The 25,274-nt window shown below is 43.1% G+C and overlaps 1 protein-coding gene across 3 annotated transcripts; it reads right to left on the bottom strand.

Moving 5' to 3' along the window:
* Positions 1–1,839: 1,839 nt before the first annotated feature.
* On the bottom strand, positions 1,840–21,312 carry ZNF831 (zinc finger protein 831). 3 transcript variants are annotated; one of them, XM_054218882.1, is made up of 6 exons: positions 21,144–21,312; positions 8,377–12,598; positions 7,373–7,515; positions 5,616–5,779; positions 4,783–4,934; positions 1,840–3,566 (listed from the first exon to the last, which is right to left on the bottom strand). In XM_054218882.1, the coding sequence occupies exons 2-6, from the start codon at positions 12,565–12,567 to the stop codon at positions 2,718–2,720; spliced, it is 5,499 nt and encodes a 1,832-aa protein (XP_054074857.1). In that variant the 5' UTR covers positions 12,568–12,598; positions 21,144–21,312; the 3' UTR covers positions 1,840–2,717. The 3 variants fall into 3 exon arrangements, with proteins under 3 accessions (XP_054074857.1, XP_054074859.1, XP_054074858.1); XM_054218884.1 differs by having other exon boundaries at positions 1,840–3,506; XM_054218883.1 differs by lacking the exon at positions 21,144–21,312 and adding an exon at positions 16,549–16,629.
* Between the last annotated feature and the right edge of the window lie 3,962 nt (positions 21,313–25,274).

Here is a 25,274-nt window from a genome sequence, read left to right as displayed (position 1 = left end):
GGCTTTGTCAAGGTGCTTGTCAAAGCTTTTCTTTACAGCTGCATCAGATAGGTTTAATAGGTATGGAAATCTTCCATTAGCTCTAAAAGAATATACATTTTTTGCCGAACTTTGAAGCATTTGAAATTTTACTTTGTCAAATTTTTGGATGGAGTGGCACAGAAGTGAAAATTCTGATTAAAATTTGAAAATATTTTTTTTTTTGTCATCCGTAGTACTATTAACAAAGATGGATAGGGAGTTTGAAAATGAGGATGGAAAAAGATCTGAAGTTAAAGAGGCTTAAACCAGGCACATGCCTTTTGTTAGTCTGGCTGTCTAATGACCGTGTTCGTGCAGGTACCTGCGGGCCCGCAGTCGCGCAGCTTTGGCGGCGTGTGCCCAGCAGCGTTGTGGGAGCGCTGCCCTCTGTCTCTGGGAGCGTTGCGTTTCTTTTTCTCCAGCTGCTCCTGCAGATTCAGAATCCAGCTGTGACTTTGAGTGATTCCATCAGAAAACATTCCTGAACCTTGTGGCAATATTGATGTCCTCTCCTCCCTCTCCCTCTTCTTTTCCTCTTTTTCTCCCAAATTGCAGTTATATTAGTGTGTACTTCTTTGAACTCGCACTATTTACATTCTTTGCACCCGGGATTCACCCAAAACCTCTCAGGTTTGTCTTGGAGCACAAATTCTGAACAGAGCAAGAAAGATTTCAGGACAGTTTTTGCTTTGATCTTTCTTGTCCTTGTAATACCAAACCTAGTGAAACTCGTCCTGTTAGTGATGGTATCAACATTTTTCTTGCTAATAATCTCACGTAGAAGTTGCCTGAGTAACACGGTAGTTCTTCTGATAAGGTTTGAGGTGGACTAAGAAATTTAGCATAATTGCTACTAAAAATCATTAAATGTTCATATGCTTGAACTGTAATACTAGTTAATGTACTAAGAATATCGCCACATATTATACATTAAGCTGTTTTATGTATAAAATGAATTTATATATAGGCTCTCTACAAGTCTGTCCTAGTCTGCTGGCAGCTTCTCCCGGCGGTTAGGAACAGGAACGCGGGGCCCATCAGGTATGTCCGTGCCCGTATTTCAGAACAGACGTGCCTGCAGAAAGCCCGTGAACGGCGCAGCACTCGCTCTACGCTCGGGAATTACTGACCGTCTTGGACTTGCGTCTCTGCAGTTGATTCTAGAAACCACCCTTAAACTAACATTCCTAGATTTTTTCCTTGCAGTTTTGGCCCCAGTTACTGCTGTAATTGGTGTAATATTGTACATTTTTAGAAAGGGAAAAATACCTTTCGTGGTTCATCCTCTATTCTGAGAAAGTAGATTTTTTTCCTGACTTTTTTTTTTAACACATTAGAATTAGGAATCGTGGTAATATTTTGATAGTTATTTTTGTTTTCTGTACCAGTAATAAATTTATGAACATAATTTGAGGCTAAAGGTGAAGCTCTGTATGGATGACCTCAAGTCTTCTCATGTTCGTAAGACATCTGAAAACACAGGAATTGCGTGGGACTTGGCACTTGTTCTCTCTCTTAGGTGTTCTGGTATCTTTTTGCACATATACATTTATTTTTCTCATGTAGTATACCTGATCTTTTTGTGACTATGATCTATATAAGCTTACCTGTGCATGATTAAAGTAAAAACAATTCTGAATATCCCTGTAGGTTAATCCTTAAAACCCTATGTGTGATGCGCAATATAAGAGCGGTAGAAGCGTAAGTATAGAATTTGACTATAATGTAGAAGTGGAATGTTTTTAATGTTTACCAGTTTAATCAAGCAAGTGAACACACTTGGTCAAATTAAAATATCTAATTATTTATTCACATAGAAACCAGTAAATTTCAGGGTTCGTAGCACAAAACTTTTTGTTAAAAAAAGAAAACAAGTTATGCCATATAGCTTCTTTACGCTCAATAAAGTAGCATCATTGCAGATAAACCTAAGATTACAATAAAAGTGAAACATTCCAGATTATATTGGTTGGAGCACAATGTGATGAATATAACAAGAAAATCCTTGTCAGAAATGTTACCACAAGGAAATATCAATAGCTAACACCCATATTCTCCAACTAGAAATCAAGAATATTTGAGTAGATCTTGGCATAAAAGGCACAAAACACAAGGCAAAGCATGCTTGTGTCATTTGTCACAAAGAAGCATTGACATTTGTGCAACATGGAAAAAGATCAGCATTTTTCCAGACCCTTCCAATATCCTTCCAGACCCTTAATGCCAGTGTATCGCTCCGAGTCCAGATGGAAGTGCCTACAGGAAAAGAAGAGTATATAGACAAGAACATGTCTCTACCCTTCCAGGAGATCTTAGCTCATATACCGAGGCAGCAGCTACTACAGTATTGTTAGTAGTAAATAAATACACCATAGCCTTTTAATAATACAGCCACTGGCAGCTAGCACTTGTGGGAATTAGCTAAGAATGTTTACAATGCTGGAAACCCCTCGTAAACATGGGTTTACCACTTGCATTTAAGGGTGTGATGCCAGCTCCCTCTTTTCTTCAAATGAGCTTTTTTTAAAAAGTTTGAGTCCTTGAAGTAAAGGGCTCTCTTCAGAAGAGAATGCTGCCTATTGCACAGAGGAATGGCTTCTCTGATTTTAAGGTGCTTCAGAAAGACAGATCAAACATCCGAGGTATTTCCTTCTGTCATGGGCCATCATACGAGCATCTCGTTAGCAGCCTGTGTGCTATATTTCTATAACAAGCCTATCTTCATCATCACTGCTAGTGTCATCATACTCAACTCTGGTTTGCTTCCTCATCATCTCTAACCCTCTCTTCTTGTATGCCTTGGAAGGCGTTGCAGAGGAAGTCTCGGACTCGGGGGACCTGAGAGTAACTGGGGGCTCTGTAAAGGCAGCAGTGGCTGTTCCGCGTGGCCTTCCATGGCTGTTGGCCTGCAGGTGGGCTCCGTCCCTCTCTGCGCCTCCCTGAAGGGTGAGGATTTTTTGAGAGAAGTTTGGCTGCTCGGTGTAGTCTGTGCTGGGTAATTCCGCCCTTGTGACTGACTCTGCCTTTGGTCCCAATAAACGTGAACGTCCAGGCTGGGAACGGGGCATTGAGTTGTCTTTTGGAGATGAGTATGCGTTTGCTTCAGCTGGAAGGTTTTCCCTTCCCGAGGCTTGGGTCACCGGCTCGAACGTACCAAATCTTTGACTCTCTGGGTCCATATTCAGTGTGTTTCCCTGGCTTGCTTCTGGATGTAAGGGCAGAGGACCAGTAGTCTCTGCGTGTGAGCTGTCAGGTTGGTCACCTCTGCCTGTACTTGTAGAATCAGAGGGGCAGGACCAAGCAGCAGATGCCGTTGAGTCGCTGGGGACGCTTGGCTGCGACTGCCCTGGGCCGGGGGGCAGCAGGGGGGGTTGTGTCGCGGTGCAGCAGGACTCCAGCTCGCTGCCGGCCGGCGGGGTGGCTGTGCTCACAGGGGAGGAGAAGGAATGGGCTGCCAGAGGTGTTTCCAGAGGAGCTGTAACATTCTGAAAAGAGAAGTTCGTTCTTGTGTGTTCCCTGATTTGCCCAGAAATGTCCTGTAGAAACTGGGGGGGGGGGGGGGGGGGGGGGGGGGGGAAGATTTACATGTACAATTTTCAATCCAGAGCAATTCCATCCTTCATAAAAGTGCAGTGATTATCTTAGTTGACTGTATCAGGAGAAAACATTTACCTCTGCTGTAACTCGTATCAACTGAGTAATTAAGCATAATGTCAGCTTCTATTTATACAACTGTGATTATATTTGCACTCTTTTTTTTTCATTACTGCAGACCGAGTTACTCATCCCTCTTTTTATGAGAAAACTTTTTTTTTCTCCCAGTGTGTGTGGGAGGTGTAGTAAAGGATATATTTTTTCCTTAGGTTTTTTTTTTCTTGGGTGGGTGACAGACCATGCTAATAATTTATGGGTGAGAGGGGTTGGGGGTTTCAAGCTGCATTCTTATGTACTGTCTAGGATGATGTTCTTCTCGTTAAGATATTTTAATATCTTTATATCTTTTAATATCTTTAATATCTATTTAAAAGTATTGCAATGATGTTTGTGCAATGCAGGGGGAAAGGTTTGTGATGAATCTGTACGAAATATTACAGTGTTCGAGGCGGTGAGATACGTGTAGGAAATAAAATTACTTAGTAAAAAACATTTTCAGGATTAGGTTCCTAAATATGATGCTGCTTATGGTACCTGAAGAAGCAGCGCTCACGCCGCCCAGCAGCGGTCTGCCTCGGCAGCTCTCGTCCTCGCGCGGGGCCAGGGGAAGCCTCGGCGTCAGTGCCACGAGGCCGCGCAGCGAGCGCTGCCCGGAGACCTGCGGCCCGTCCCGCCACGGCCAAAACCCCAGCGGCACCGGCTTCCACAAGGGCTAACGAAATTGGGGTGCCAGCCTGGGTACGTGTTCTTCCCACGCGACGTGGCCATTGCGCTTCCCTAGTTTCAGGCTCCCTGTCTGTGCCTCAGGATACGCTGTGCTGCGTCTGCTGGCACCTCCGACATCGGCGGTGCCGATGATCCGTGTCAATTGATGCAAGTGTGATTGTTCTTTTAAAACATCATGAAAACTTACTAATGTTAGAATTAGTTGTTTTAACCCCACAAATACCTTTAACACATTTTTAAACAAAATCTGTGATACAAAGTAGTCTCAACTTGAACTTTAAAACAGCTGAATATAATTCAAGTTTTAATTACCAATATCCCAATATCTTTTTTTTTTCTTTTAATAAAAAAGCAATACATGAATTAAGGTACAATACCTACTTTTTTATCCATTTTGTCTTTTTCTTTAACATGGTTTAGATTTTCAATATGTGAAGATATTCCTGAGTTATTCTTTCCTTCTTTTTTCCTTCTGCAAAGTGGCTTGTCTGAGGTGGAACGAGATGTGTCTTTTTGCTGGTATAGGTAATTTTCTATTGAAAAGAAGTCAAAGAAACTTTTATTTTTATTCCCCCACATGCTAGAATTTACTAAATTTCTCATCATATCACTGAACTAACTTCTATGTTTTTACTATTTTCTGTAAATTTTTATTCTAAGCCTGATACATTTTCTCATTTACTTATACGTGTTTGGGTTTGGGGGGTTTTCTTGGCCATTATTGCCCTGCAAAGTAATAGCTGTTGATATCTGCTGTGAACGGAGACAGGGTATTGTCCCTGCTTCCAAGATGGTTGTGGCATAAACATCATTTGCATTAATACCACTAATTAAATGGGGGTGCTGGTCTGAAACACGGAAGCAAATCAACACGCGAAGCCCCTTTCCCACTGCAACATACAGTCTTGTTTCGGAAACAGATCAAGATCCATCTTAAAACTGTTTAGGCTGCTAGTGGAAGGTTATTTTGAGTTATTTCTTTTTAAAATGTCCTCCTGATTGTCAAATTCACATATCTAAGTATGTGAATGAAAATCATGCATTCGGTTCTGAAAATGTGCGAGGTGTTTGTATTCTTACTCACGAAACAAAGTGAAGGACAAAAAGGGGTTTGCAGTTCCATGTGGAACAGGTGCGCATCAGAGACACTGCTAACGTTCATTCTCTTAAAAAATAAATATTCAGTACATTTTAAAAATGTTCAAAATACTTACCGTGTACCTTTGATTGAGAAGAATGGCACTTCTTGTTAAATTTACAGGGTTGTGACGAAGAGCCCTTCTTCAAAGCCTCCAGGGCTCTATTTGGGAAGCCGTGCCGCTTGCTCGGGCGGCTCAGTTTCAGCTGAGCGTATCCGTGCGTGTGCCTCCCCCGGGTCCTGCGTGGCCGACGGCATCGAAAGGGTAAACAAGTATGTGGGATTGAAAACCAGCCAGAGTAGAATAATGCCACATCATCCCGTAAATTTAAGTCTAACAGCAATTTACCACTGTGAAGGAGATGTTAATTTATGTCGATTCCAAAAAAAAAAAAAAGCAGGATTTTAGGCAAGAGACCCACAATTATTTTATTAAGTTTTTCCTCAGTAGGATTCAGTAAATTCTTGGTTTGCTAAGAGAAAAGGATTCAGGAATAACAGATCCTTTTTCCTATATCTGGAATTTTAAAACAACATACTTCATGAAGACGTGAATCACACAGGAATCACCTGCGAGTGCAGAGTTGTTGGCTTTGTTACGTTTCACTTCCTATGTGCTACCTACTCATCAGCACTAATGTCAGTCGCTGAATAACCCGGCTCTGCCGCGTCCCCTGCTCTGGCCACGTCCCTCGGTAACTCCCAACGGTTGGGACCGAAGGACGTTGGAAGGTCCCATTCCTCTATCGATGGAATCGTGAAGGGCGTGCTTATTCAGGTGTTTGGCATTATTAGAAAAATATATTACATTTCATGATTAACAGTTTGGGCGGTTAGCTGCTAATATGCATGCCCTGAGCTTTCAGCACCCTGTACTTACTTGGTATAGCCAAATAAATAAATTCTGAGACCAGCAGGAAAACAAAACAAAACAAAAAAACGCCCCAAAAACAACCCAGAAAAAGAAGTCCTAGAGGAATGTCACTGGACTGGGTGACATTGGCCTGAGTTTTCTATTTTTGTTCTTATGATCCTTCAAAATTGCAGTGCTGTTTTTCAAACTGGCCACGGTGATTAAGTTACCGACACTGATTTGTGCACAAGGGAGTCACTCTGTCTGGTTTTGGTCGTGAAATAAAATAAGAGGGATATACGTGCACAATATGTGTTTCTTATTGGAGCAAGTCAGCGGCCATCTGCTACCCACGCTCTTCAAGGAGCGGAGGCTAAATCTTCCACCGATACGAGCTCCCATTAAAAACGGAGAAACTCTGCTGCCTGATACAATGTGCCTTTGATCGTTCTATACCCAAGTTCTTCCTGCTTTTTATTTAAACCGAACGATCCTTTAAACTACAGATGGCTTTGTTAGTTTGTGCTAGAACTTGATATTTATTCTTCTGCATTCTCTTGTGAACACAAGTTCAGGACCTAGATCTCCTGAGGACAAAAGGGTCTCGCACGGGGCTTTTAGGTGTAACAGGATTAAAAATGGAAGTATTTTGGTTCCCGTCAAATAAAAGTAAATGCTGACAATTCTGGCAGACAGGAATCATTTCTAAAGCAGAGTGAGATTCAACTGACCAGTCGTCATCTTTCTTTGGCATATGTCTGTTTTGCTTAGAAAAGTCTGTTCCTGATAGTAAACCCCGTACGGACATTTTTTATAGTTTACCTTTGTGGAACTGCTGCTCTTGCCGAGAGATTCATTTTTTCCCCCAATTTTGACAAGGTTGAATTTTGGGGATGACTTTTTATTTTCTGTGGAGCTTTTACACCCATTTTAGCAAAATTATGTCTGTATCTAGGGAAGGTGAAAACCATATTCCATACCATTTTGGGGTGACTTTAATCTTTTTCTGTTTGTGGCTCCTCTTGACTTTGTTTGTTGAGAGTTTTTCCTTTTTGCAAACTACCGTTTTCTTCTTTTGCTCTGAAATATTTCTGAAAGCACCACCAGGAGCTGCTGAGCTTAACTGTTGAGAATATTGGAAAAAAATTAAGTACGTTAAAATTGTGAATTACATTAACTGAGAGATTGGAAATCCATGCTCTTTTTAAATAGCACTGAATAGTATAGTAGTTAAATAGCACAACTCTGAATTTTTCCTAGAATTTGTCTGTTAGTTTTTTCTAATCACTTTGTCCATCTACTTTTATAAAACAAAATTGAAACAACTCACTGCTTTTGTGGATCTATATAGAATTAGTGCATGTTCTTTCGTATTCTTCTTCCTATGTAAAAAGTAAGCTTAGTCTTACAGAGCTGCTCTAGGATCTGACAGATAGACCAGTCTGTCTTCACTTACCTGAAAAAGAAAAACTTTCAAATCTTAAACACTTCACAGGGCATTAATGCATTTTGGGTTTGTGGACGTTTCATGTATCTAAACAATGAGAGATCGAGCACACGGGCTGTCTTTGACTCCAAGTGTCTCCAAGAACAATAAAGTCTTGACATCAATGGTCTGCTGAAGGCCTACTCTAATTGAAATAGTCATTTCAAATGAAAACAGTGAAATGCATATGCTGTTATAGAAGAATATGTATGTAAGGGGAAAATCAGGACATAGAAATGCACTCTTCGCCCTAGACAGCATTCCTACTGAAATTCCCGAGTGAAAGAAACTTAAATGTTCACGCAAAAGAATGTGGTTTTCATTCATCAAATGAATATGTAACTTATCTTATTAAAGCACAAATTGTAAATTCTGTATCGACAAAGCCTGTAAATGTCCGTAAATACAGTTTTGATAATAATTTTATTTTTCTAATGGGGGTGGGGGTGTTAGCCAATTGCACCCTCTTGAGAAAGGAAATAGGATTATTAGTATTACCTCCCGCATCTGTTGTCCTTTAGAAAGGGATGAAACCAATGTTTTTGAACTCCTGTTTGTTAAGCCGTATGCCACAGTCTTGCTGTGTCTAATATTTTTCATTTTGAAAATAGAAATATCGTATTTTGACAGCGTGCATTCATTGCTTGACTCCTTGCCGCAGGTGTGCATGGAGGAGTAGGCAGAGTCTGCACTCCCCTTCTGCTCGGCAGGCAGAGGGAGGCTTCTCGTTAAACAACACCACGTTAATCGAGGTTCAGCATTTAGTGATGGGAAGGTGCCCTTCGTGCTTGCTGCTATTAAACTTCCAGAGCAGCAAGTCAGATTATTGTGGGGTGGTGCTGGGAATTCTTTACCGCGAGTGGTGAGAGTGTAGCAATAGAAAGTGCCAAAAGAATGGCAAAACCACGTGGGGCTGTCCGTTGAGCGCTGAGGATGCTGCGTGTCCTGCAGCGCTGGTGAAGGGTCCCTCAGAACGCAGGGAGCTCCTCCTCCCTCCCAGCCCTCGGCCGCTGGCTCTGCGTCCTTGCTAGAGGCTGGCGGCATCATCAGAGAGTCACTTCCTGAGCGAAGGCGATGTAAAACCTTCCTCTCTTCTTTGATGTCAGCTGATATGAAGAAACCACTTGGATACATAGAAGTAAAGCGTATGTTCTTCCTGGGGGTCTGTGTAGAAGAAGTAGTTATGCGCATCCACTTCTCTTCTGTTTGCCTTTGATAATTTAATTTGGTTTTGTTCTGTTTGTTTTTCCAAGCATCTCTTATAATATCCGGCTGCCTGAAGTTTTGGTTATAAAAGGTGTTACCTGCTGTGGTTAAGCTATTTGTTGTTTCTGAATTGACTGGTGAACAAAATACTGGAGTTTTCCAGTTGGCGTGTACGTTCCACCGTAGCTCTCCTTTGCTGGCCTTTTGTCTGGCTTCAAGTCTTACAGGGGACCAAACCACATCGTTAGAGTGAGAACGGAGTGCTGCGCTGGTGGGGGAGCCAGGGGGGCTGGTTGAGGTGTCTGTTGCAGACGTGCAAGGTGAAATCTTCTGTTCTGGTCCAAGCAAAAGCGACAAATCTGAGGCTCTCTTGTCTTGCGGCAATTTGAGGATATATTTTGGAGCAAAGGCGTTTTGTTGTGGGACTGGAGTTAAACAACCAGGTTGCCGAGGATGAATTTTAGAAGACATGTCAACAGCATTGTCACTGAAAAGCGGTGCTTTTGCTCCTGTTTCCACAAGACGTGTTTTGACATCTTCATCTGTTGCATTCTGCAAGGCAAAAGAATTGCAATCACTTCCCCTTAATTCAGGCCCTAAAAATCCCACAAATGAAGCTTTTGAGGTACCTGCTGAATGTGAAAGAGGGTTAACATCACTGTAATTAAGAGCTTTTGTGGGGAGTTTGATTGTTTTCATATACTCCACGTTCTCAGTACCTCCAGTGCATTCATTATTTCCTGTGCTTAATTTTTGCCCCTCTGCTTTACTGGAGTGTGTCAGCGGTGCCATGGACAGACACTGGGCGCTGGTGCAATAGACCCTCTCTGCTTCTTTTCCCCCATTGCTTTCACTACTGGGAGTAGGGCTGGACTTTGAAGTAATGTCTTCTGTCTTCTCCACTTCAAATTTCAGCTTTTTTCTTTCTGATGGTAAATTCTGGGACTTCCCTGCAGCTTCTCTGTTGCTGCTGCAATGGGCCCCCGGGGGCGTCAGGGCGCGCGGGCCGGTCCCCTTGCTCCTGCTACGGTTTCCGTCGTCGTTTGAAGTGCTTTTACACTCTGATTCAGATGTACTGGATTCTTTCCCAGGGCTTGGTTTTCTCCATTTGCTACTCTGTGCTGGCAAGCGGTCGTCGTTCCTGCCGTTCGCGTTGAGCGGACAGGGCGGGTTTTGGAGCCTGAGCTCACAGCTGCTGGGAGCTGGTGACGCGCCGTGGCCACCTGAGCACTTGTCTGTGTCGCTGCCACCGAGCTCTCGGGAAGTCCTGCTCGTCACAGCCTGCGCACCAGCGTTTCCTGAGTGCGGTGTCTCCGTGGCGTAGGTTGAACTGTTGGCAGTTTCCCCAGAGGACACATCCTGTACAATATGGTTACCATTAGTACAGGTTTCTGATTTACTGGTGTTCAAACCTGTTGTCACGAGGGAGGAGAGGCTGTCACTTGCAGAGCTCCCGCCATCTCTCTCCTCAGCAATTTCAGTACTGCTGCCTGATTCCTTTGAGTCAGGAGTGAAGCTTGCAGTATCTGTAAGCTTATTCCCCCTTTGTTTAATTTTCTTGGCATTTTGACTGCTTTTCATTTTCTGGTAGATTTTCTTAAATGTTTCATCTCCATACATTTGCCATTTTTCTTGAGAGAACATCTTTAACTTCCTTTGATGGTGTTTCTTATTTTTGGCACCGATTCCTTCTCCAGCCCCAAGCCTGTTGCTCCCTTGCAGCTCCTCTGGGGCAGGAGGATGATCAGCCACGTTACTGAGCGGCAAATCATCCACTGCTGTTTGTCGGACTAGCGCTCGGGGATGGCTGTTGGGAAAATCCACTGAATTTGCAGCAAGATTGTTGCTAGGCAGCAAAGCAGCAGCACCCGGATTTACCGGCTGCTTCGTAAGAGAAAGCGGCTTGGAGCAGCCGGCTTTGTCCTGGGCCGCTCTGGTGCCCTCCACAAAGGGCAGGGAGTTGCTCCGGGTGACGGGCACGGCGTCGATGGTGGTGGAGAACTGGGTGGGGACCGAGTGGAAAAACATTGGCTTGCATTTTTCTAGGGGTGCGAAGGTAGATTTTGCTGAACAGAGGGAAAGGTTCTTCTTCCTATTTACATCACAGGTTCTGATGTCAAAATGGAAAGAGTCTTTGTACGTGTAAGGCATTGGCAGATCAATGCTCCCCTGTTTAGAAAGGACAGTTTTTCTGGGCCTAACGTTGTCTAACTGGGTGTCATCCACCACGCTTTTGTTATGAGAAATAAGTTTTGAAATGTGTTCTTCCAGCCTCTTTTTCTCTAGCATCAAGGCCGTAGCTTTCTCAGCCGCCTCCAGCCTGGCGCAGCCCGGGGTGCCGAGGGCAGGCTGGTTTTCCAGCTCAGCGCTGGGCTGGCAGAGGCTGTGGAGCGGGCTGGGGGACGCCAGCTGCAGCTCCGCACTGTCGGAGCGGGACAGGTACCCCGAGTCCGTGCTCTCACACTTCTTCAGCTTGCAGTCAAACGGCTTGTAATCCCACTGCTTTTCCGAAGAGGTTGCCTGCTGCCTTTGCAGCTGAATGTGCTTATTGGCAGTTGGGCTTCTTTGCTCCTGTATCTTCTTTCTCTGGCACTGACCATTTGGCAAAGCCCCTGGAGATGATGAGCTTTGGGGTTCTCTTTCAGGAACCCCCTGATTAGCCTTTGAACTAGAGGACTGATTCGTGGTTTCTTGACTTTCCAAAGCAAATGATGAATTGCTTGTGGCCGGCAGCAAAAGGTCATTAGGAAGTTTCTTAGTGTCCGCGCTGGTCTCTGAACTCACTTGTTCCATTTGCACCCCCTTGTCCTCCCCGGTGCTACTGAGCAGTTTGCTGCTTTGATGTGACGCAATGCTCTCTGCTGATTTCTCATTTTGCTCCAATATGGCAGTGTTGTCCGAGTCTGAGGGCAGTCTGGTGTTGTTGACGTGTGTTTGAGTTCTTCTGTGCTTATACAAATTGCTCTGAGTTTTAAACGCGATACCACAAGTGGTGCAAGGGAAGGGCCTCTCGCCCGTGTGAGAGCGAATGTGCTTCTCAAGGACACTTGGCTTCAAACAATCTCGTCCACAGTGTTTGCAGATATATTTCCCAGCTTTTTTTGATTTTCCTGGGCTTCCAATAGACGCACTTACACAAGAATTTGGTGATGATAAAACCGGCAAAGTGCTCACTACGTTCAGCGTCAGGGTTTGCCCGAGCTGCTTCTGAAAAGCGGAGGGAGGCTGCTGGGAGCCATCAGCGGGCAGCAGCGTGTTGAGGATGAGCGGCAGGCCGCTGCCCTCCAGCCGCACGCAGCTCCTGCCGGTCACCAGCGGGCTGCCGGGCTGCCAGCCCCCGGGCTGGTACAGCGGCACGGGGAGCGCTTTCACATAGAGGGGCTGGGGCGGCGCTGGCCCCCGCTGCCGAACCTGCGCGGGGTGAAGAGGGGCCGCGGGAGCCGGTGGCTCTGCCCCCGCAGCTGTGATGGCGGGCTGCTCCATCGCGAAGGCCGGCTGCCATACACGGAGGTAGCTGTACGAGAGAGGAAACAAAGTAGGAGAATGAGACAAATTAAACACTTGCCACGGCCGGACTGGGAAAGTTAGCAATTAAGAATAACACGAATCTTATATGCAGGCAATACTTACTTCATTTTCCAGTTAAATTGGCTCATCTTTCATTTCTTAGCTAGGAATTAAAGTTCGGTACGGTGTAAAGAACATTGAACATTGCACTTAGACCCTACAGTAAGTACCCAAAGTATTAGGAATAAATCTGAGCATCAGATTTGCAAATGGAGGATCTCAGCACCCCAGAAGTAATAAATTTTAAATTTTCTGGAACCATATTCAGCCTGGAGAAGAGAAGGCTCCAGGGAGACCTTAGAGCCCCTTCCAGTCCCTAAAACGGCTCCAGGGAAGCTGGGGAGGGACTCTGGAGCAGGGAGGGGAGCCATGGGACGAGGGGGAAGGGTTTTACACTGCAAGAGGGGAGATTTAGATGAGATCTCGGGCAGAAATTCTCTGCTGTGAGGACGGTGAGCCCCTGGCCCAGGTTGCCCAGAGAAGCTGTGGCTGCCCCAGCCCTGGAGGGGTTCAAGGCCAGGTTGGACGGGACTTGGAGCAACCTGGGCTGGTGGGAGGTGTCCCTGCCCAGGGCAGGGGGTGCCACTGGTTTATCTTTAAGGTCCCTTCCCACCCAAGCCGTTCTATGGTTCTATTCCCATTACATACTTGTACCATGTTTTTTAATTTAAGAATTTATATTAATAAATGTTAACATAAAAGCACGGAACAATTAAGGCTGGAAGGGGCCTCAGGAGGGCTCGCGTGAGTCCCGCGCTCAGCTGGGGTTGCAGAGGGGTCTCTCCAGCCTGGGTGTGAAAACCTCTAGGAATGAAAACTGCACGGCTTCTGTGGGCAACCCTGCCCAAACACGGGACGTTAAACACGGCTGCATATTACCTGCGTTTAGCCAATTTAAGCAAGCAAAGGCCAAACACATAGCAACAAGTGATGCAAAATGAAAATATCTGAACAAAATGAAACCGATGTCCTGTTTTACAAGTGAGTTTTACATAAATACGTATGAAGTAGAAAAGATGGTATCAGAGCAAAATAGTGGGATAAATTAAAGGTATCTTTTGTGTAGCCCAAATTAATTTTGTCTAATTAAAGGTGATACTGTGGTATACTGCTTTCAATCCCAGATGAGAACATTTTGTAGACACGGTTTTTGAAAAAGTGAACCTATTCTTATGAAATCTGTCCAAATATAGTCAGGGGTGGTGGTGGTCCAGACTACTTCTTATTTTACAAAAATATGTCTTATCTTTTTTCTTTCTTAGAAACAAACTAGGAAACTATCCAGATAAACTAGTTGAAAATTATTTTTGGAAGAGCTGATAAAGTCATTGGCATACCCTCTTATAGTTTGGGTGAAAATTAGAAGGTGATCTGGGAACGTTTATTCAAATTCTTATTAAACTCTACTCACAACTCTGTATCCATTGGCTGTTACGAATAATGAGCTGTTCTTGTGCAAACCGTCATAAAACCCCCAGTTGAAATAACATCATCGGTGGCTAAATGTGAAACCCGCAGTTTGTTGCCTTACTGTGTTGTCTGTAGTGGTGTTTGTGTACCTTCCTTGGATCATTTGAATACGTAATCATTACTAGGAAATAGTAAAACAACTTACTCAAAAATATTATATGAAATTTGGACTGGTTCCACGTGACACACTCACTACGTTACCATTATTCAAAGCAAAGTCTCCGTCGCATGTAGTTACTGAGAATTTTGGAATAATTGACATAAAGGAGAAATGGCAAACTCAATGCAACTGATTTTGAGTACCGTTAGAGTTACTGTTAGAATAGTTAATAAACCTGGTAAGCTGATACCGAGTTGGATGGAGATCCAAAAGAAGTTCTGTTCCTTCACAACTGAAAATGATAGTGTCTCACTCACGTCATGTGAAAAAATGGGAAAATAACTTTCTATGAATGATCAAATGAGTTATGTGCTCAGTAATAAATGTAATTAGCATCTCAATAAATAGACTAGGAATTCAGGTAGTTTTCATATTAAATGTATGCACCTCTGAAACTGAAGGATAAAGCAACCCTCTTGGTTATTAGTCTTCTGCAAAGGAAAAGGTTTTGCATATTAGGATATTGCTTCTAATCCCACTGATTATTTCATCCCTCTGCGTAGCTTACAATGCAACTGTAAATACTTGTCTCCTTGAGCACCCGAAAACTAACATACCAAGAACCCGGCACCTGTTCCTCTGCGCTCCTCACTCCGCACCCCTTTGGGAAGTTCTGTTGCTGGCTGGCAGCTTGTGTTTCACAGCCAGGGCTTCTTCCACTTTCTCTCTGATCTGCCTTGCTGATTGCAAGAACGGGAAAAGCGGAGGAAACGCCAGCACTGCAGTCCCCGGGCGCGCTCCCTGACTTCCCTTCTGGGCATGGGCCAGGCCATTGGCTTCTCTGCGCGTGGTACCTGCCCCAGCAAAACTGCGCCTCAGCCCCGGCCGTCAGCGGCCAGCTGCCGAGGGCTGAGGGTCAGACCGTTGATGGGAAAGGCGTCGCTGCCCGGTGGGACTCTGTCTTCACCCAAAGATTTTAGTGTAATAAAAACCCCAGAAAAGAACCCGTCAAGTGAACTGATCTGCACACAGCAACGTGTTAGATTTTGCCTTTTCTCCCCGCTCATTTCAGTGCTCTGTAATGTTCTACAAAGAAAATACTTAAATGATTACAGAGAATTTAAAGGGAAGTTTTAACTAATGCTAAACAAATAAAATGGTGATACACAATCTCATTACTTTTAATAGTTTAATGGTACATTTCTACCAGCTGTGATAGTTTGCTGCTCTTCACAGCAAACAAAAGATACTTCCTTCCTAAGTGAATCTTCCGTGGCTTGTATTCTACTGCGGCGAATATGATCACACTTTTCACATCTGTCATTTATATATATAAAAAAAAAAGCCGCTGTATTTCTTTGTACACTGACAAAAATAGCTTATCTCAAATTAATTCCACCCCAAGGCTAATCCAGGGGAGTCCTTGCCTAAAGTAGAAAAATTTCATTTGTTGATGACCCCCCAGGCTCCGTTACTGAGCATCTGCCTCATGTTCTGAACTCAATTTGTAACGTGTAGCATCCAACTACTAGTGTAAAAACTGGATCCTAATTAGATAAGGAAAAATTTCCAATAAGCGAAACTAAAAGCAAGATTTGACCTGTCCAAAATTTTCTAAATTAGTTTCTCAAGCTGTCAAAAGTGGTCATTAAAATTCCATTTAAGTACAACTGTTTTGTTCCTAGATTGAATTATATCTTCAGGTTTGTGGAACACTGAAAAGTCAAAAAGTTGGAGAAGTTTCAGATGACAAATCAGCATAGTAGACTAAGTATAAAGTATTTCAATAAGGCGGGGTATAAAAAACTCATTTTAAATCCAACGTGTTCCTCTTTTCTATATAATTTCCCCTTAATTTCAAATATATTTGATAAAATTTGCTTCATTTTATCAGACCTGTTATAGTAATCTTGGATTATACAAGCAAAAGACTTTTGTCTTCTGCATGGCACACGTAAATGCACCATCAACTGCCCATCATTATTAATAAAGTCATAAAATAAGCATGTAACTATTTATTTCCTGCACTTACAAGTAATTTTTTTGACACACCATTGAGAGGAAGGAGCATCATAGTCTTTAAGCAGATGCAGTGCTCAGGCCCCTGGCTTGGTCTACAGCTGTCATCTGTAGACATGATAGAGTTAGTTTATTTTTGTAACCACCCAGAAGCAGCTTTTCAACGTTCTCAACATAGATAGTGTACTATATTGTAGAAGTCTTTGTCTTTTTTAAAAGCTTTTGGTGATCCCTACCTTAAATATAATACCAGAGAGCATACAGAAGTGGAATCCTCTTTAGTCTGTAAATAATTTTAGCTTACGTACCTTTCATCGAGCCAGGCATTTCAGCAAAAGAAGTTTCATTTCTGTCAATACTTGATGCAAGCAGAGGGAAACGAGGACAAAGACTTGAAACAGATTAGAAGTAGGAAGTTGTTTTTTCTTTTTTTTTTTACACAGTAACAACCTTCAGAAAACAGGAAGAGGTGAAACAGAAGAAAGTGAAGTAGCATTTCAATCTCTTCTTCTCCTTTATCATTATTCATGTAGGAACCTATAAACAGAATCAGCTGTCTGCGAAATGTAGCATTCTGTACACCGCATTCAGTTGTATCATCCAGTCAAATACACGGACACAATGGTAGAGTTTTTTTCTTTATACCCCTAAAGGTAATTTGCTTGTAACTTTACGGTAAAGATCTCTCTTAAGATGTGTCGGAAAATAAAAGAATGGTGGAGAGAAGACACTTGCTACATTTGAAATGCTAAACTCCTCATCCAGCGTGGGCATTACCCACCGGCTGCTTCCCCTGCTGCCCGGCGGTGGGGTAGGGCGTAACCAGGGGGGAAAGCGGTGAAAGAGGGTCAAAAGTGTTTAAGTCATGCTCCACAGACCTCCCTAAACTCTGGGAAAAGCTGTAGGGAAAACGGGATAAGGGACAGTCAAGAGAAGTGAAAAGATCATTTTAAGAGTGTAGGCTTTGTTTGTGGGTTGGCTTCATAACGAGTCCTCGGATAAAGCAGTCAGTGGAGCGCGGCGTCCTTTGGGGGGGCGGGAATGGCTGCGTCCTCTGCTGCTGTTGGACTGAGTGCATCCCAAACCGCAGCATGCATTCCCTGTAGTCTTACAAAATCAGCATATCTGATCTGTAAAAATTCCTTAGGAATATTGTATTTTGGAAGATGTAGCTTTTAATCTGGTTATAATTTAGCGCGGTGAGCACCTGCCCAATTCCGATAGCCGCAGCCTGTACCTTGTACATTGGAGACTGGTGAAAGCGTAATGTTGTGGTTGTCGAGCATCCACTTCAGTGGAAGCTCTTTATTTTAGTAATTCAGATGATAGATTAATGCCGGAGGTGTCAATGGATTGTCATTCTGCACAGCTTTATTGCTCTTGGAGAGCTTTGCCTGTGGTTTGGGCTGCTTTCAGGTTGTTTCTGGGCCCTGTTTTAGTAGGCCTCTAATTCTGGAGTTGGAGAAATATTTCTGTTTTATTCTTCTTATCTTTTTTGCTTGTCATTTAGTTATTCAGGGGACAAAAAACCTCTTAACAGGGCCTAGTATTGTTGCTTAAAATCCTTCTAGTTTCTATTATACCCCGAAATGCTCCCAGTGATTGGTAATGGCGCTGCACATGCTTAAAATCAGTGAATCTCTAAAACAACATGACACTGCGAACTGCTTCACGGTGAGTCACGCTTCTCGTCTGCAGGCTCAGTCTGTCCATATGGATACAACTACATGCAGCAACTAGTTTCAGCTCTCCCGGGAGATAACGTTCCTAAAGGAACGGATTCTCACGTGTAAGTGAGATCTTCTGGAGGGTTATTGCATGCTACAGTCAACAAAGTAACGGTGAAACAAAAGATGCGTATCTTGTAACGGAATACTGGCATGAATCAAGTCATACAAACAGAAGATTATGGGCATTTTACATAAGCAGTCAAAATTAGTTTCACTTTGGTTTTATCACATATCTGAAGTCTGTTATATTTTATTCCATTTTGAGTCAGACTATTATTATTTTAAGTTAAGATTAACTTACTTAAAAGGGACACTTATCTCAAACAGTACTAACAATTCCAGCGGTATCCTGGAACTAGTAACAACTCTGAAACATAAATATGCTTTTAAAATTCATTATTTAGAACACTCAGTAGCATATTGAATTCAAAATGCTAAAACTGTAAACTTTTTATCCTGAGAGGCTTAAAGAAACAAAAATTAAATAAAGCAAGTTACAACTAAAGCAAGTGGCTGCATGGATGTCTGGCACTGTCACACAGGTTTCAGCGTGTAGAAGAATCTTTTGAAGTTTTGTCTAAAATCTCTGAATCTTGAATAAGTGGCTCTGGAATCAGGCTGACTCCACAGCACCCTACGATTCTTCCCATTCCTAGGGATGAACAGACTGCTGTAATGCCTACAAGTAATTTGAGCTGTGCACTTAATAGAGAGGACCACTATTAAACTGCATTAGTTCTATTTGAAATTAAGTTATTTTTGTTTTCTTTTTTTTAACCAATCTGTTTTTGGATGTCACTTCCTAGGCTGGAATCTGAATAGAATAGAATAGAATAGAATAGAATAGAATAGAATAGAATAGAATAGAATAGAATAATTAGAATAGGAGTATTTCAGTTGGAAGGGAACAATCGTCTAGTCCAACTGCCTGACCAACTCAGGGCTGGCCGTAAGTTAAAGCATGTTACTGAGGTCATTGTCCAGATGCCTCCTGAACGCTGCCAGGCGTGGGGCATCGACTGCCTCTCCAGGATCTCTATGCAAGATTGCTTACATTCATTTATGTTCAAAACCTCTTCCTGCTCAGAGAAACCCAATTAACTTCAGTTGGCTCAACATACAGCAAAATATCTGTTGCAGCTCTGTAGAAAGGTGAGCCCAGTGTCAGGCGCTACACAGTAGGGAGTACGTGGTGCTGCATCGCCCTTCACTCTCGATTCATGTCGTTGTGAGGATCTGGGGAGATAACCCCCCCACCGCTGGTATGCGTTTCTGGGTTCCAGCAGTCTGCGGAAAGGGCTCCTGCCCGGGTGTCTGAAACCCTCGGTCCTTCAGAGGTACCTGCGGGCTTTAGTCAAAGAGGGGCGCAAGGGAAAGTGGCGATAAGCGTGCTTCCTGTACTAATAAGGAAATAGATTTCAAAGATCCTATCAACTACATATTTTAAAGTACTTTACAAACTTGAATGAAAAGAAAGTATCTTATAGGATTGTTAATTGTTCATTTTTCTTATGGGGACGATGATGCTGAGAACAGCACGTGGTGTCTTACTGTCAGCAGAAGTTACAGACGCTGGAACTGCCGTTTCCTGTTGCCAGTCCACCCCTGACGGCTGGCGCAAGGGGCCGGTGTTGATGAGGAGCTCCCTTGATTGACTAGACAAAGCTGCTACTGAAACAGTAGCATAATACAGTAATAGTGAACCGTAGGGGCTGAAATAAATTTTGTGCAGGTACTTTAAACACCACCTGTTTGATGGAAAAGTTTAGGAGTGTACCCTGATTCTGGGGCTTTGTAGACCTTAATTCAAACTAGCAAAACGGAACTGATACATTTCCTGATTAACCGAGAAATTACTGTTAATCTTGTTTTCTCCTATTTCTGCCTTTGCCCGTTTCTCAGTTTGACTTCATACCCTGAAATGTCTCATAACAGAAGTACTGACTTCACCTCTCACGTGCTCGGAAGGGCTGTGGCCGCTCTCGCAGGAGCGCAGCAGCGTGCAGAGCACTCAACCCTTGTCAACAAAGGTGAGAGGCTCAGCCCCCTGCAGAATTAGGATGAAAATGTGTGGTTCCCTAATCATCCAAAATCCTCATGATCTTTCAGTGATAACATTTCTTGCCCAGATTCTGACTTTGGGAAATCTTGCTACTTGTTACGAAGTCATTGCTCCCGAAGTTTTGCCCTGCCTGGCATGTTGTCAAAGTACAAAGCCACTAGAGAACACACTGATCGAACTTTGAAATTCTTCTACCACATCCTGAGGACAAGTGTTTTTGACACTGTACTCACAGGATTGTGTAATATCAGTGAAATTGGTTTATTTTTGTAAACACCATACCAGAATACAGCATTAGAACCTTTTAAGTTGAATGTGATCTGTGATGCCTTTCCTTCATTCTAGAACAGCACCAGTGTTTTCATCATTATTAAATATACAGTTTGCTATCTTTTTGATTCTCCTTTTCTTGAATATTCATAAATGAAAACATTCAAAAGGCTTAAATAAATAAGAACGTTGTTAGCTAAAATATATTTTAATGCGTAAGTAAGCATCGTATTGGCCCTTTTGATCTCTTCCTGCAATTTGTATCAGAGAATATTTCCTATTCTACTTCTTATGCTGCTACTTTTCTCAGCTCCAATCATAAGAAATGCTTTCTAGTTTATTATATGTATTTATTTAAAATTTATACCACTTCTTTCTAAAAAGAGACATATTTAACACATCTGTTGGTTTTGTAACACTGTTGGTGGCTTCACAATGAAAAAAAAAATAGGATTGTTAGTGCTTAAAAAATCTAAAGAGCTTAAAGGATTTCCATTCTTTTGTCCTTTCATCAAATTCACTCCTGTGCATTTCCCTTGTTAGGAAAGAGTTAACAACCTCCAGCCAGCAGTCTGTAATCAACAGGTTGCTCTAACAGAGAAATAATAACCCTAATCCATCTTTTAAAGTTTCGGAGGTTGGACTAAACGATGAAAACATACTGATTAAAGCCCTCTTAGAAATAGAAGTGGGGCCATTACTAAAATGCTTTGTGTTTTAGGGCAAAATCGTTCTCACTGCTAAGTGAAAAATCCATCACATAAAAAAATATTATAACTTTAAAATTTCTGTCTTAATGATATCTCTGTCTATATAAAATGATAACGAAACACTTGCTAACCTTTAGGTGGCCAGTTCACAGGCAGGTGGAGAGGTTCAGGTCTCCCTGGAATAGCGTTGAAACAAAAGAAGCATCCTGTTTTCTTTTTTCAGTGTCTTTCTCTTCTCTTTTTTTTAAGCGTTTGAAAATTGGAGGGTGGGTGGTGGGGTGTGCGCGAGGAGCGGAGGGGGTGCAGCCAGCCCACGCTTGGTGTGGGAAGAGTTTTAATGGCCGATGCTGGTAATGTGGTTTGCCTGCCTCGGTGTCTGCACTACTGCAGCTCTGTGTGTGGGCGTAAAGAAATGACACGACTGGGTTTCAAACCATTACACTGAAGATTTGCAAACAGTTAAAAAAAAAAAACACACAACCCCATCAGGCACAAATGAAAAATTATTACTTTTTTTCTTTTATCTTTTTCTAAGGCTTGTTTGTTGGTTTGTGTTTTGTTTGGTTTGGTTTTTTTTTTTAACTTAACAGATGTAATCCAGTCAAGTTTATTCCTCAGCTTCTAAAATTAAAAAGGGAAATTAAGTCTTTAGGAAGGTTTTTGATTTTATGTAGTGAGAACATTTTATTATGATTTTTGCTGATATTTTTTAATTAACCTACAAGAGCCCGTGTTCCAAAAGGCATCTAGGTTTCCACAGTGAAAGTCTTCAGAGGAGACCTCTATTTCTGCCTTTGACCATGCTGAATAGGTGCCCAACTCTTGGCAGCACCGAGTGGCGTGGGGCGATGGGCCACCGCACAGCCGCTGGGTGGGAGATCTTAGACCGTGACTGTCCCCTTGGGTATTCCACAAAACACAGCCAGGAGAAGAGGGACGTCCTGGCAGCCCGTTTCTGGGCAGTAGCCTGGCAATGGCGGGGCCTCCCCCTCCACGGCGGGCAGGGAACCGAATGTTGGCTGCAACTCCTGGGTGCAGAGACGACCACCGGGAGCGAGACAAAGGGGCTGTTCTCTATAATAATATGGGCAGTGAGAGGAAAATGCTGTTTAAGCTAAAATTTAATTATTGGCGCAAGAGAAGGTGAATATAAATGGTTATGAATGCGCTGGTTTGGGGAGGGACGGGTGGAAGGTTTTTGTCAGACAAGCGAGAACACTCCTCAGACATATTTTTGGCCCCAAAGAGTGAAACAGAGACAAAACAGTTTTAGGAAGGAGCCTTAAAACTTCAAGGAACCTTTATGATTTGGCCGCTCCAGGATAGGAAGGGACTAACACTTGTTAAATACGTATCTTCATGTATGTATGAGAGAAGATGTTCAGCTGGAAAATCACGCGCTTGGACACAAGGCGTGTGCATTCTTGAGCGTAATGGTTTAGGTGTGTATTTTTTTTCAGATGTTCAAATGAGCCTCAAATCAAATAGGATTCCTATTGTGTTTGGTATTTTGCTGACAATATAAAGCAGGGCAACTGGATACAGGGGCAAAGGGGACGGGGCAGAGAGGTGACGCGGCCTGGTGCCCGTACTGCTGGGCAGTGTCACTGGCCATCCTTCGCCCCGGCTCCTGCCGCGGCCGAGAGCTCCAGCGGGGAGGGCCCAGAGCCAAACGCGGATCCGCAGAATGCAGCGAGTGAGTGAAACCAGCACGGCTGGACTCGAGCACTTCAGACTAATAATCCCAGCCTTCAACAAAGAGTCTGATAAAGGTAGTTAAACAATGACTCGTGCTGCAGTGAGTGAAAAACGATCTTCAATTCTCTATCTGTCTGGTAAAACTGTCAAAGAGATACTGCCGCTAATACATAGAAGTACAGGCTGGCTCGGTATTAAGTGGGGTCTGGCTACTGGCCACAGTAGAAGCTTAAATTATTCTTCCATGCATAAACTAACGGCTGAGGTCAGCTCCATGAAAATCTGGCCAGAGAAATGTCTGTGGCCTCAGGTGATACAGAAAAGTGCACGTTTAGAGAGAAAAGGAATCTGGCTCCCAGCAGGGTAACAGTCATGCGGACGGTGTGCAGTTGTACAGTCTGGTGGAGCTTGCAAACTGAAACTGCTTAAATCAATTCAGTAAAACTGGTAATTTTTCTAGCGTTGTAAATTTTTTGTCTTTATCAAAGTAAAAGGACAGATTTTTACCTTTTTTACTACTTTGTCTTTCGCTAAAATCTAAATTAATCTCAGTGTACTGTCTGCTCAGTGAAGACACTTTTTGCTCAGTTAAACACTGTGTTATTAATGAGTAGTATCATTTGAATCTTTTACTATAATTCATATTTTTTAAAAAAAGTACTAATTACAGTTTTCTCGACCCAGTTTGAAAAGTGTAGTAACAAAATACATAGCCTGAAGCAGTAGCTCTGAAAGGTGTACGTGCTCATTTTTGTCCCCGTGCGTCACGGCCAGCTGCGTACAGTGACTCTGTAGCACTCACATTTCCCGGGCACCGCAGCATTCGTCATTTCTGCCATGGCACTGGACGCTTTGCTGCAGGTAAAGTAACATCTGGAATGTCTAAATGCACCTAACCCTCCTCTGAGGACTAATCCCCATGAAGAATCATTATGTAGCGCTGCTGTCTGTTATCGCGAGTAGCAATATTTCTTTTATAGAGGTGAACTCTTAACTTTGAATGTACAGAAATCACAGGTGCCTGCTCAACTTTCATTGACCAAACGCACATTTCCACTGTAGCACTTAACATGGGTTTTTTCCCCCAGAGATCACTGCTCTGTAAATTGACAGAATCTTTTAAAGCAAGTGTTAAAAACCTGGAAAATTTTATATATTAAAAGAACATTCAAAGCAGGAGGAATGAAGGCATTCTAGTAAATGGGACGGCCAACCATCACCCTCACATCAATACTGCATAATAAGCACTGAGATTCCTATGGCGCTTTGGAATATTTTGTTGAGGCAGGAAGAACTGCCACCCTGCAGAGGAGGGTAACCCCCACGTATTGGTCAGGCCATGCCAAAACAAAAAGTCCACGAGCAAACAAAAATGTGCTTGAACAGCAAAAGGGAGAGACACAGCTTCATTAGCGGCAAACACGGGTCTGCTTGCCAAAGAAAAGCCAGTACAAGGGGAAAAATTAAAACACAAGGCAAAAGTAATGAATCCCATAGGGAAAAGACCCAAGGGCTGCTGAGGAAATGCTAAGGCAATCACAAAAATGAAACGGTCCAGCTGGTTGTGCATACGACCTGAGTGTTGCACCAAGAACTGAATTGCTTCGTTAGGGTGCCTGGGTTACTTTCACGCCCCAACAGCAGGGCTGTACGTGTAGACACTCACCCGAGGGGGAAAAAAAGAAGAAAAGCTAGCCTCAAACTATCTTCCATTAAAATCCCACAGACCTTTTTTTCAAATTTAGATTGAATGCGTTTTAGGTAAGACTCTAAATGCTGAATCATCTTACAGGGTTGATTTGGGGTTTTATTTGCTTTGTTTCTTCAGTATTTAGCAGGTCTGGTGAAGGACCGTTCTATGGATTAATTCACAAGGGTAGTTACAACCCAAGGAAACACCTAGACATCTGAGCAGAAAAGCAGCCGTGTGAGTCTGGCTTTGCTTCAGGAGTGCCAGGTGACGGGGGACGGAGGGAGCCCCAGTTGCGCCTCCTCGCTCAAGTCAGGCTTTTGCTGACAGTGAAGGTGTTAAAAAGTGGAGATTGTAGTGATGCCTCTTCTACAAAGTAGATGTGTTGCAGGAAGAATATGAAGGGGTTTTCCAGTTCTTTTAGATTGCTGGAGTAATAAGCTATAGTATTTTCAGGCGTATCACATCATAAATATGAGTAATTACAATTAGGATGCACTTCGAATCAATGTAGCTTTCGGAGGAACAGTTGCTTCAACTCAAAAAGTCAGGAGGGTTAGCTGGTTTTTACATGTGCACAAACTAGAGTGTAGACGTACTAATTTTTCCATCTGTTTCCTATTTTTCGTAGAAAAACATAAGTCCAGAACTTCTGACAGCATTCAGAAGTGCTCTAAAAGCCCGCAGCTACACTAACTGAAATGTCCTTCACAGAAAAAGAGACAAGAATTTGACAGGGTCACTGATCATTTGAACCAGCTTTCAGGTCAGCGTCAGAAGAGCAGGAGGCGTCGATAGCTGGAGCTGTAGACACAGAGCGTTCCCCTCACCGCGCCCCCAGACCAGCACCGGTCCTGTGCCACGCCGTTCAGAC

Source organism: Rissa tridactyla, chromosome 12, assembly GCF_028500815.1.
Source record: "Rissa tridactyla isolate bRisTri1 chromosome 12, bRisTri1.patW.cur.20221130, whole genome shotgun sequence".
Classification (NCBI taxonomy): Eukaryota; Metazoa; Chordata; class Aves; order Charadriiformes; family Laridae; genus Rissa; species Rissa tridactyla.
This window is presented reverse-complemented; position numbering and strand designations above follow the sequence as displayed.

Excerpts from the sequence above, each read along its gene's own strand:
- ZNF831 (XM_054218882.1), bottom strand. The coding sequence starts at position 12,567 with ATGGAGCAGCCCGCCATCACAGCTGCGGGGGCAGAGCCACCGGCTCCC. Across the intron at positions 7,516-8,376 it reads AAGGACAACAGATGCGGGAG|TTAAGCTCAGCAGCTCCTGG; the intron begins GTAATACTAATA and ends TATTCTCAACAG. Across the intron at positions 3,567-4,782 it reads AAGACAAAATGGATAAAAAA|TTTCTACAGGACATTTCTGG; the intron begins GTAGGTATTGTA and ends CCCCCCCCCCAG.